The sequence below is a fragment of the Stomoxys calcitrans genome, chromosome 2 (assembly GCF_963082655.1).
Source record: "Stomoxys calcitrans chromosome 2, idStoCalc2.1, whole genome shotgun sequence".
NCBI classification, from domain to species: Eukaryota; Metazoa; Arthropoda; class Insecta; order Diptera; family Muscidae; genus Stomoxys; species Stomoxys calcitrans.
This window is the reverse complement of record NC_081553.1, coordinates 157,036,450-157,049,501: the sequence shown is the minus strand read 5'-3', so window position 1 is coordinate 157,049,501 and position 13,052 is coordinate 157,036,450. Positions and strand designations below refer to the sequence as shown.

General features: G+C 37.6%; 1 protein-coding gene across 1 annotated transcript; it reads right to left on the bottom strand.

Moving 5' to 3' along the window:
- Window positions 1–547: 547 nt before the first annotated feature.
- LOC106093402 (spermidine synthase) lies at window positions 548–12,120 on the bottom strand. The gene is made up of 2 exons (XM_013260456.2): window positions 11,955–12,120; window positions 548–1,344 (listed from the first exon to the last, which is right to left on the bottom strand). The coding sequence occupies exons 1-2, from the start codon at window positions 12,086–12,088 to the stop codon at window positions 609–611; spliced, it is 870 nt and encodes a 289-aa protein (XP_013115910.1). The 5' UTR covers window positions 12,089–12,120; the 3' UTR covers window positions 548–608.
- Window positions 12,121–13,052: the final 932 nt, after the last annotated feature.

Genomic DNA, 13,052 nt, shown 5'->3' with positions numbered 1-13,052 from the left:
AAGTAGTGTTTTAAGCCGTCAAAGTTAAAAATAGTTTAACTTTTGCGAGTTGCCTTTTTAATAATTGTTTGCAGAGCTGCATTTTTCAACGCGACATTCCCCAACGAGCTCATTCTGTTTAGGCCTTTACGAGGAGGGTGAAACGTTTTGAGCGTGTTACACCAATCAGACAAAAGAAAGTGTTTTTATGTGACACTAATATCCTTTGGAATCAATGCTGTCGAGGCAGAGGGACAAAAGTTTATACGTGGAAGGATGAGAAGCCAAGAGGGGCAGAAGTTAAAATGATAACTGGATTGCTTCAGAGGCCGGTGTTATACACCGGTAATTGACGTGGTTAATGATGAAGCTGAACGCTCCATGGGGGAGGGGATGTCCTAATATGTTTATCAATTTTGTTCTAAATACCTGTATCGATCACTCAATCCTTTCTTTCCGCAGTCCTTCATTCTTTGAATAAAAATACAAATTAATTCTTTACACTATTTTTGTCATTTTTGTTTTTTTTTTGTTCTTGAATGGTAATTAAGCCTAAGAGAAAAACACATTTGAAAAAGCCATTTCTTTTTATTCAGTTGATCACTTTGTATATGTTTTACCTACGCTGTCTACTCAAACAGTTGTTTTTGCACCCAACGTGGAAGTGCAAAAGCTGCAGTATGTATTTCACTGGAGTAATATTTTAAACCAATTTCATCAATTGTTTCAGAACTAAATATTTTGGCAGGTTTTCGAAGGTCAGTATTTCTATTAAGGCTTCCAATGACAAATCCAATATGTCCACAAGGATACGAGGGTATTGATGTAACCGCGAATGACACATTGGGGAAATGTTTTTGACATCCCGCAACAATTTTCTTTACATGAGTACAATCCAGCCAAAAACTTCCTCCTTGAGAACATATTATGCCTCCATCACGTAAAGAAGTTTTCATAAGGTCAAAATAGCTTTCGTTAAACAGACTTACAGCTGGTCCTACGGGATCAGAGCTATCTGTTATAATGACATCGAATTCATTTTTGTGTGTCTTCATAAAGTCGAAACCATCTCCAATAATGAGTTTCATTTTAGGACTTTTAAATCCTGAAGCCATTTCGGGAAGGAATGTTTTTGATAGTTCCACAACCCTTTCGTCTATTTCAACTTGATGAACTTCCTTTACATTTGGATGTTTTACTACCTCTCGGGCAACGCCACCATCACCTCCGCCTACAATAAGAACCTTTTCTGGATTTGGATGGGAGCATAGCGGCAAAAATGATATCATTTCTTGGTACGAAAACTCGTCTCTTAACGTACATTGAATAATGCCGTCTAAAGCAAGACATGTCCCATAGGTTTCCCTGAAACAAAAAACAGAAAGGAGATTTTATTTTTTTTTTTTTTGAAAAAAGTAATAGAAAAGCCTTTGAGGCTAAAAACGCACATTAAAAATACAGCCCTAAATAGAAAAACTTATATACATACATCTTATATATAAAATTCAATTTGTGTTTGTTTGTTTGTTTATTCCGTATAGACTTAAGACGGCTGAACCGATTAGGAAGGAAGGAAGGAAACATAGGCTATATCATTTTTTGATATCGGTAGGGGGCGGACCCTTCCCCTTACCCCAAAAGTACTATCCAAAAATAAAAGTAGACCCATCGGGACAATATGGCATTGAAATGAAAGGTATCAAGAGCCAGCCTCAAAACCCCTTAAAATTTGACGATCATGACAATGTGAGACTCAAATGAAAGGTATTCGGGACTAGATTACGAATATGGTCAGGAAGTAGGAACAGGGTTTATTATTTATTGATAACGGATCCGTTATAAATAAAATTTATATCTTATTTCAGTGTAAAGTGCCGGTGGCCGCCCCAACCCCAAAATACCCTCCAAACGGTTCCTATTTACCGGCCATGGCAACATGGCGCTCAAATTAAAGGGAGTTGGAAGTGCAGTACGAATTTGATATCCATATTCGAATCGAAATGTCTGAGGTGCCATCCTTCCCCTAATGAGAACATTACGCTAAGGAAGAACATTACCACCAGGAACCGAGATGGGGCAAATTTTCACACATCAATGGGTGTTTTCTGATTCAAGTTGAAACTCAATGATAAGGGACCTTTTATTATAGCCGAATTCGAACGGCATCCCGCAGTGCGACACCTTTTTGCGGAAAAGTTTTTAAATGACCATGCATGGCATTGTGCCTCGCAAATGTCGCCAACATTAAGAGGGGATAAACACCGCTTTGTCAGATATTCTCGCCAGGAACGATTATTAACAATAGTTCTATTGATCATTCAATTAAAAGATTATTGGATAAATTGTGTGCTAACAGTTTATTAAAAATGTATACTAGCTGAACCGGGCCAGCTCTTCTACTCCTTTTTTACAGGACTCGGAACAAAAAGTCCATAACCTGATGTAGCTCACATAGAAACAACTCTGGCGATTTTATTTCTTGACCCACTACAGGGCTCAATTCTTATTCGATTTGGGTGAAATTTTGGACAATAAATTCCACTTCGGTCTCCAACAGCCAAACCAAGTTTGGCCCCAAATCGGTTCATAACTTGGTATAGCTCCAATAGCGTAGCAATTCTAATCCATTATTGTTTGTTTGCCTATAAAGAGATATCGGGCAAAGAACTTGACAAATGTATATAAGATTCGGCCCGGCCGAACTTAGCATGATTTTACTTGTTTTAGATTCGTACACTTCTTCCATAAACCTTTCTTTTAATACCCATATTGGCCCTATCGATTAAAATGTCTTGTTGAAGATTTTTTCATACAATCGGATATTGTCCGACTGCAGACCATAATCTGTTTATATTACAAATAGAACACAAAAAACCCTTGTTATTTAAAGTTTTTTTTTCTTATGCCTATTTTAAGATCCTATTACATGATCAGACATGTCATATGTAATTTGAAAAATAGCAACTCTTAAAATTGTACAAATTGTGTGATACGTACAAAAAAATGTATAGGTCGATTATGGATTGCAACCCAACTTCAGTTGAGTTACCAACTTGTTACCAATTTGTTATAGAAATGTCTATTTCTGCATTGAATTGCATACTTTTCTACAATTTATTTAGTAGTTGAACGTTCAAAACACTTATATCGAATGAAACTAACAAAAATTTTATACAAAAAATTTAAAAAATTTATTTTATGATATAATTTCCTGGCAACGCATTTTGGAATATATATGCAACTTTTTCGATTAAATCGAACTTCTATTTCATCGAAAATACATGAAGACACATGTCTATAAAAAGTACAAACATATGAGAATGAATGCCGATTAGAGCGCGCTCTATTCATATTTGACGTGCATAAGATAAGTCTCATGAATAGAGAAAGGGACAGCTTATACTACATGTCTGATTGAGTAATTGCAGCTTTAAGGTTGGTTAGGTTAGGTTGAAAGAGGGTGGGGATATTATTCCGCCCATGCCACTATGGACATACAACTAAGCCAGTAATCAGCTTGTTGTGCGCTCTAAATACAAATACAATACAAAATCCTTAATTGTTTTCTATGCCACTCCCCTAAGTTGATATAGTGTCCACATCTAGCTGAGCTCGTAGTTGGTAGTAGCTGTGACCCGATTAAAGAACAACAAGGCAGTAGGAGCCGACGGGTTACTACGATGAACTATTTAAGACCGGAGGCGACACGCTGATAAGGCGTATGCATCAGCTTATTTGCGCAGTCTGGCTAGAAGAACGCATACCCGATGATTGGAAACTCAGCATACTATGTCCCGTACACAAAAAAGGAGACAAGACGAAATGTGTCAACTACAGAGAAATAAGTCTCCTCCCCATCGCATACAAGATACTCTCGAGCGTACCGTGTGAAAGATTAAAACCTAAAGTCAATGAGATAATTGGGCCCTATCAATGCGGCTTTAGACCTGGTGAAACCACCCTGGATATTCACACTGCGCCAAATCCTGGAAAAGACCCGAGAAGGACAAATCAACACCTACCATCTCTTTGATGACCACAAAGCCGCCTTCGATAGTCCTTTACGTTCAAATGTATTTCAAGCCATGTTTGAGTTTGATATCCCTGCAAAATTAATAAGACTCTGCAGGATGACACTTGTTGATACGCGTTCCTCAGTAAGAATAGGAAAGAATCTCTCCGAACCATTTAATACCAAACGAGGTTTCAGACAAGGAGATAGCCTACCGTGTGATCTCTTTAATATCCTGCTGGAGAAATTATACGGGATGCAGATGTGAATAGATATGACACATTAATCACAAGAGAACATATGCTACTCGTCTATGCCGACGACATCGATATCATAGGTCGGTCACCGGAAGTAGAAACTGCATCCTTTGAAAGAATCGAAAGAGAGTCGACGATAGCATAGTTACACGCATCAAAATACAACGGTTGCGTTGGCTAGGTTATGTTGTCAGAATGGATGAAGAAGCTCCAGCAAAGAAGTCTTTGGTACACGCAAACCAAGCCCAGCAAGGAAGACCAAAAGCCCGATGGAAAGATCAAGCGGTGGGAGACACCTCGAAACTTGGTGACAGAGATTTTAGAATGAGCGCAGAAGATCGAGGCGCTTAGTGGAACAAATATTCTGTCATAGCCAATTAAAGTAAAGTAAGAGCACGTAATCCTATGAGTCCCGTTATGATACCAAAAGCTACACTGACCTCCTTTTTACCTTCCTTTCTCACAATTTGGATCCCCCTAAAGGATTTGCGCCGTCCTACCGACCGTTTGACATTCGTCGCCCACGCCCTTTACTCGGACTGCGTCAACCCAAAAGGTTTCGAGTAAACTAAGTTTATTGACGGCAGTCCTCTAGCCTTCACCACCAAATCGTCTGCCCTTTCATTCCCCTTACTCCGATATGGCTCGGCACCCAAATGCGGATTTTGCAATTCTCAGAAAAGGCGTTAATCTCCTTCTTACACTGCAAGACTGTTCGTGACCTTACCGTCCTGGTTGTTATGGCCCTTATGGAAATTTTACAGTCGTCGCCTCGATTATAACGCGGTGGTATGAGCTGCTCCCATCCTCCATCCATTCTCCCATCGCTTTAATCTCATAGCCGCAATGGCTGCCTAATACTTAATCAATGGGTCAATACTTATCAAATGGTCTAATACTAATGTCAATGGGTAGGATATCTAGAATAGTCTCCAGTGCCCTAGTAGGCGTGGTCATAATCGTTCCGCCTATGCCAAGACAACATGTTCTCTGAACCTATTGTATAGTCCTTATGTTGCACTCTTTCTCCATTGCAGTCCACCAAACTACTGAGACGTAAGTAAATATTGGTCTAATCACGCTCTTGTAGAGCCAGTGGACTATCCTCGGATTCAGGACCCATTTCGAGCCTACGGCCCGTCTATAGAGTGCCCAACATCTGTGAGCCTTCTCAGTACGCTCCTGAATGTGGCACTTCCAATTCAGTTTCCTGTCCAAGACCACACCTACGTACTTGACATTGTCAGATATCGAAATCGTCTTATTGAGGAAACGTGCTGCGTTAGATTGATACACTTTTTTTCCTCGAGAACAGAGATATTTCAGTCTTCTCTGGGTTAACATTGAGACCTCTGGGTCCAGGCCAGTCATATGCCATATGCAAGACCCTTTCGGCCATTCTGCATGGCTGATTCGGCCCCTTATAACATCGTCTGCGTAGCAGAAGGGCTCAAATCCCTCCTCAGTCAGCATCCGTAATAGGTAATTTATGTCGTTTACCCATAGGAGTGGCGATAAAATGCCCCCCTGTGGCGTGCCTTGTGCCACTTTCTCTCTTATATTTATGTCATCAGACATGGTTTATCCATATGATAAGGTCCGCACATTGTTAAAAGCCCCCTCGATGTCAATGCATACCGCCAGGGTGTACGTTTTGGAATCGAACGATTCTTCTATTTTATGCACAACCCCGTACAAGCAGTTCCACCAACCTTCCCTGGACATAGGCATGCTGTTTGTATTTGAACAGTTCGCTGGATGTCCTACTCTTTATCATGGTGTCCAAAATACGTTCCATGGTTTTGAGGTCTGTTGGCCTTTCGTTTCGCATAACATGCCTTGCCAGGCTTGGGTATAAATACCACCCTTGGCTCCTGCCAGGCTTTCGGAGTATATGCAAGTCCAAGGCACGTTGTGGAAATATGTGGGGCGGGGCGCTGCATGGTCGGCCTCCTTCTGCAGTGATACCGGACACCGGAATCCTAGTCCCGTCGTATTCTGTCCTCCGTTGTCCCTGCTCCCACTCCCATGTCGTCTACTAAAGTTTCAGTTTGAACATGGGGTTTTGAGAGAAACTTTTTATCTTGGTGGCGTCATTAACGCTATCGGCACGTTTTGCCGCTCTAATTATCTTATTGTATTTCTTGAGCCGTGTGTAATAAATATCCCGATAAACTTCCCCTTTTTTACTGCGTGGTCTGTTTAAAAGTCTGTGGACCTCTTTACCAATATTGCGAATCTCCCCGGTCATCCAGGGTTTTTCTTGGGCTGATTTCCTTTTCCGAAGAGGACAACTATCTTCGAAGAATCCCACCAGTGCAGTCGTAGTTCTGTTTACTATTTCTTCAATGTCTTCTATGCTTGGACAATCTAAATTAAATAGCTCAAGTCTTCTTCTGAGTAGTCTTCCGAATTTGGTCCAGTTGGTTTTTAATTTATACTGGCAGCTTATCGGATTCGGCGCTGGCCGTGCTATTCTAAAACTAATGTAGCGATGGCCATCGATTAGATTTTCCGAACATATCGTCACAACTAATATCTCCTCCCTAATCCTTTTAACAAAGGTAGCGGTGCTACCAATATTAAGTGTTATTAGGTCGTAAGTATTCAAGAACCCTACCGGGCTTGGCCCCGCTTATTAGTGTTTGTATTACCCCACGAAATGTGGTGAGAGTTCGCATCGCACCCTATAAGTACTTCGTTTCCTGTCTGTTTTACTTTACTCGTCAGCCGTTGCAGCTCCGACGTGGTTGGCGGTGTCGGAAAATCGAAAGGCAGATAAAGTTGTGCCAAGTATGCTCCACAGTCTCCCTGTCTCACCGCTCTTGCATCCGACGTTGACCAGATCCTCCACTTGGGACCGATGATCTGGTGGAATCCTACCGGATGCATTGCCGATATTGATGACTGCATAAGTTAGCTCATCTCTGTTGTGCATCCTCCATGAAGACTCAGGGGCCGTCCATGCTTCCTTTCTTCCTGGTTCGACTTTGTCTACCTCCGCAGGACACTGTCTGGGGTCTCCATTGCGGGATGGCTGACTTGGTTTTCTCAGAGTACTTGAAAGCGGGGAGTTCTTTTTCTTCTTCACCATTTTAGCAGTGTTATGCTCTTCGGGAGATCAGTTTCTTTTTCTAGCTTACGTAGAAGTGCTTGAAATGTCAGTTTTATCCCTTCCAGCATCCTGCAATTCGTCCAGTGCATACTCCTCTGTCTCCTTCTCGGTCTGCTTGTTAGCTAAGCAAAGCCATCGCTCACTTCTGCCGCCATTCCGCTGCCCTCATCTCTCGATTCGGTTGCGATGTCTGTTTCGTTGATACCATCGCTGTCTGAAACCGAGTCGGAACCACCACCTGTACTTAAAGGCTGGGTGCGAACTGTGAATCCCTCTGGTTTATCCGTCTCTTCCTTATTAATTAGTCTGACGTGCGCTTGGAGCATTAATTTCGACTACAGGTGCCAAGGCACCCACACCTATAAGAGGGGAGAACCACACGTTACGGCCTTACGCCACCACCGCAGCTGTTGGGCCTTTGGAGTCCATTTCTAGCCTACTCCAAAAAGGTTTTAAGATGTTTCGTAATAGGTAGTATCTATTCCGAGATACGGATATTTTTTTCTTTGAGGAGTGAAACAAAAACACGTCCGCTCCACTCAACGTCTAGGGGTTTGAGGTTGGTACTATATTCGGTTTTCACTTTGAACTTCATATAAAAAAATATGCGGAAAATATTGATGAAAAGTGTTCGTTTCGCTATAACTTGTTTTTTCGTTCACACAAATGGTATTGACTTATAAAAATCTTTTCAAACAAGACGTTAATTGCTTTCATTATTTTTGATATAGTAATTCGATATTTTTTTATTACGGCAAGTGATTGGTAAATAAAGTATACTTTGAACATAATTTTGATTGTACGAATTAAATTGTTATTTAATAGTATAAATTGTGAATTGCTTCTATCACATACAGACACAAAGTGGCGTGGGTAGAATTAAAAAATACCAAGAAAATTAAAAGTGTGGTTTTTATCTCTACAAAAAATGCAAACAAATTCATTGTGAAATATTTTGTTCTGAAATAGTGTAATGCAGAAAATGCCGTAAGTGAACAAATAGAAGGGATAAGTGTCAAATGCAATAAATTGGAGGACATTGCAGAATGTAAACATGACTTATTTAAATATTTTATTGTCCAAATATAGATTATATTGACTTGGGTTTGGGCTGTGGATCTAGATTTGACTTGGGCTGTGGATCTAGATTTATGGTATTTCACGCAAAATGCTATGATTAGTATTAATTATTATTGTTTATAATACTCTTTAGACGGTGTCGCCGACAACAAAGAGAGGGTCAAAGTGAAATTGACAATTTTTCTTTTTTTAAAAGCTTGGGACCAATAAGAAAAAACGTAAATAATTGTTATCAATATTCTTCATGTTTTATACTCAATTTAATCCAACGACATAAAAAGTAATTTATTAATGGGAAAAGTATAATTTTTTTTTATTAAAACATCAAAAACGTCTTTTAAAAGAAATGACAAATTTCAATGAATAGTTTATTGAGTTAATTACCACTTTAATTGGATTTTGAAGCTTATCATAAGTTCAAATTGCAAAATTGTTAATCAATAATACAAATTACTTTATATTTCCGATTTCAGCAATTTTTTTATTAAATGTACAAATTCCTTAATTTTACATAGTTTTTAATTTTTTCTTTGTAGGAAAAATTAACATTTCACGACGCCCAAAAAGAGCACAGCCACAGTCACTGGGCCAAAAGTCGCTTTCTTACGTAAAATAAACGCGATAGCCAAACTTTAAGTGTTTGTAAGTATTTGTGGATGCATAAATAAGAATGTATTTGTATGTAAACGTAAATAAATATATTTCTAAAATAAATGTTGTTGTGCTTCTGGTGATGCAAGGCATTCGGGAGTAGATTACGAATGTGTTCTTTAAAATGTTGGATCCAAAAACCTGGAGCATGCCACCCCCAAAACTCCCTTAAACAGTCACATTGAGCAGCCATGAGAATATAGGACTCAAAGAAAAGATATTGGAGAGTACAGGTTGGTACTATATTCGGTTTTCGCGGTGAAACTCCATATAAAAAAAATGAGCGGAAAATATTGATGAAAAGTGTTCATTTCGCTATAACTTGTTTCTTCATCTAGGGGAAATTTACATTTCACGATGCTCAAAAAGAGCACAACCACTGTCGCTGCGCAGCAAGTCGTTTTTTTAAGCAAAATAAACGCGATCGCCAAACTTCCAATTGTAACTAAGTATTTGTTTGTTAGTTTTAGTAATCTACAAATATGATAATACAGTCTGATGTCCGATTTCAGCAATTTTTTTAATTAAATGTACAATTTTTTGTACATTTTTTCTGTGTAGGAAAAATTAACATTTCACAACGCCCAAATAGAGCACGAACACAGTCACTGAGCCAAAATTAGTTTTCTTATGTAAAATAAACGCGATCGCCAAACTTTAAGTGCTTGTTAGTGCTCACATGTACCATCCCGAGTAAGGATGGAAAAAAAATATTTGTGGATGCATAAGTAAGAAACTATTTGTTTAAAAAGACATATAAATATACTTCTAAAATATATTAAAAAATAAATGTTTCTTTTATAACAAGCTATTGCATTACATCTGTACGATGTAATAACGATTGTGAAAGAAAGGTTTGTGCTATTGGCCTTGCTATACAACAACATTATTTTTAAACAAGTGGAAGATTCTGGCAAAGGCTTTTGGAAAGTTGTGCCCAAGATATATTCATTAACAGGTAGTGGCAGTTGCCCGACAACAAAATATTGAGTACACTACTGTCAAAATCAGTGATTAGTACAACTCTGATTTTGTGTATGTTACTAGTTAGCGCCATTTTTCGTTGTTTGAGTGTGTTGTTGTTGTAGCAGTGTGTTGTACACTGAGGCGGCAGCCCTTGACGATGAAGGACTTCATCGGGTCAATCCGTTACGTACAACCGGCTGCCTTGGGATTCCTTCGGTGGTTTGACAAGGCTACCACATTTGATTTTCTTGGGTTTGTTTGGTCAAAATGTTGCCATTTACATATAAAATTAATATGACATCAACCAATTTATCAGCTGCTTATGTGCACGCGTACACAAATATGGATTTTCCTGAAATTAATGCGTTTTGTTGTAATTTCAACCAAAACCCACCCTTCGGAATTTAATAAATAACACTGTGCTACACCAAAAATATGCAGGGGTTCTAATGTACCAATTCTGTTTTGTTGGAGTTCATGGAAAACGAAAAAACGCTTTTCCTCAGATTTTCGGTTTAAAGGCTGGAACTACGTTCTTTTTTGTAGAAAAATTTCCGAAAATCGTTCTTTCGGTGGTTTGACAAGATTACCATATTTGATTTTTTTTGGTTTGTTTTGGCATTAAACAATTTATCAGCTGCTTACGTGCATGTGTACACATATATGTGAGTGTGTTGGTCGTATTAAAATTTATGTATGTTGTTTTAATTTCAATCAAATCAAATGAAACGTTTTGTAATAAGCATAATTGCCTCTACATTCACGATACATTTATTCTACATTTACGGGAGCATAGCCAGACCTTTAGTGTTAACATAATGATTTTATTAAAATGTTGTCAAAAGTAAGGAGTCCTACTGAATGACATTAGTAAGTCTTTAGCTTCAAAATCTATTATTTAAAAAAAAGGATCGCGAAATATATTCGTTTTCAACGCGAACATTGTATCCGCCTTTAAGGCTGGTACCATATTTGATTTTCGCGATAATTTTCGCCGATTGCCTTTTTTAGATAATAGATTTTAAAACAAAAAAACTTGTTGATTTAATTCAGTAGGACATTCCCTCATTACTTATGGTAAAATTTTAATAAAACTTTTATTTTATCATTGTTATTTCCGTAAGTATTCGCGAAAAAATTGGTTTTTGTTAACGGTAAAAAACGAACATAGTACCAGCCATTACAATGGACTATGCCAAGAGAATTTCCTTCCGCCAACAACAAAAGTTTTTTACAACTTTGAACGATTTAATACCCTTCACCATAGGCAAGTATAGTAACCTTGTCATTCCATTCTGAGTTCAGTTCTTCAGTCTTTTTTGCAAAAATTCCATACTTCTTGTTATTTTAGGCCGGTTGAACTGTGAAGGGGCAAAATCGATTTTGATATAGCTGCCATGCAAACAAACTCCTGATTTGACTTCTTGAGCCTCTAGAAGGTGCAACTATCATTCGATTTGGATTACATTTTGCACTGGTATTTTTTCGTGACTTGAAAGACCCATGTCCAAATCGGTTCATAAACTGATATAACTCCCATATAAACTGAGTCCCGATTTGAGATTTGGGCCCCTAGAGGGCACAATTATAAACCAATTTGGCTGAAAATTTGCACGTGGTGTGCACGCTAAGTATGGTCTTTGGCTAAAATTTTTAAATATATATTTTGTAATCATGAAACAAACAGTAACTTAATATAGTTCTTACATAAATTGATATTCTTATTTGAAAAATAAATTCAAAGAACTTGTCAAGTGCAATCCATGATGAATGGTATATAAGATTTATTGTTCATTGCCGCTTAAATAAGTCGTTAGTAAGTAGTTTTCTAATATTTATTGTAATTTTAATAAGTAATTCTCACATTATTGCTTTTTTATGACTACAAACTTACGTTTCAAAAATTTGAATATTTTGGTATTTCGATTTTTCTTGATGCAAGATATTTTTAACTTTCAAGGAGAAACATTGTCCCGGCCATAACTCATTTTGAATTTCACTAAACCAACCATTTGCTAGGGCGTTCATGATGTCACTATATCTCTGACAATTATATTCCCACAATGAATACTCAGATTACGTCGATGAGCGTTCTCATTTTCTTATCATGTTAGTAATAATATATGCTATAAAATTCTATGACAGTACTTTGCGTAAGTTGACACGAAAATTGTAAAGCCATTGACATCAACGAAGGCTCATTGCATTTATATTGGAAGACCGGGTGACCTTCCGGATGTTTGATACCAAGTTACGGTACCGACTGGTTTTAACATGGCGAATAAAAGACCCATCCATATAACTAGTTCGGGTATTGAGGTATAGATTGATGCAATATAGTCTCCGCTAGGCTGGCAAAAACATAGACCCCTTAATCGATTTAATAATTTCTTTAAATTGAATCTGAAAATCTTTTCAATTACGATCGTTATTGTAATCCTTGCCATTTCTGAACTTTTTTCAAATATGATCGTGATTGAAATTTTTTGCCATTTTCAATTAAAAAATCTGAATCGGAATCTGAAAAAACTTGTAATAAAAATTCTGATTGAAAATGTTTTCTTTTTCAATGTAATAATGACTTTTAATTACTAATTAATGGAATATGAATATAGACCAAGTAAAATATTTCTCGTCCTATCAATTTAGCACTATTAACTCCCTCTTGTTTACCCTCGCAAAGTATAGTAGTGCCACCAGGTGTTTGTCGCAAAAATTCTTAAAAATTGAGAAAATATATCATCAAAATCGTCAAACATTTTCGAAAAATATCGTCGCAAAATCGTTACTCTCTTAAATTAGTGTAAATCAATTAAACGGTGCGATTTTTAAACAATGGAAGGCAACTAGATTGTTTATCAATACCCTTGCTTCAATAATGTGTTCATGTTCAATAAGTTTTTCAATATATTTTTTCAATAATATATACATACAATTTTATATATAGAGAATATATTTAAGTAGTTATTACTTTTTAACAACCGATGTACAG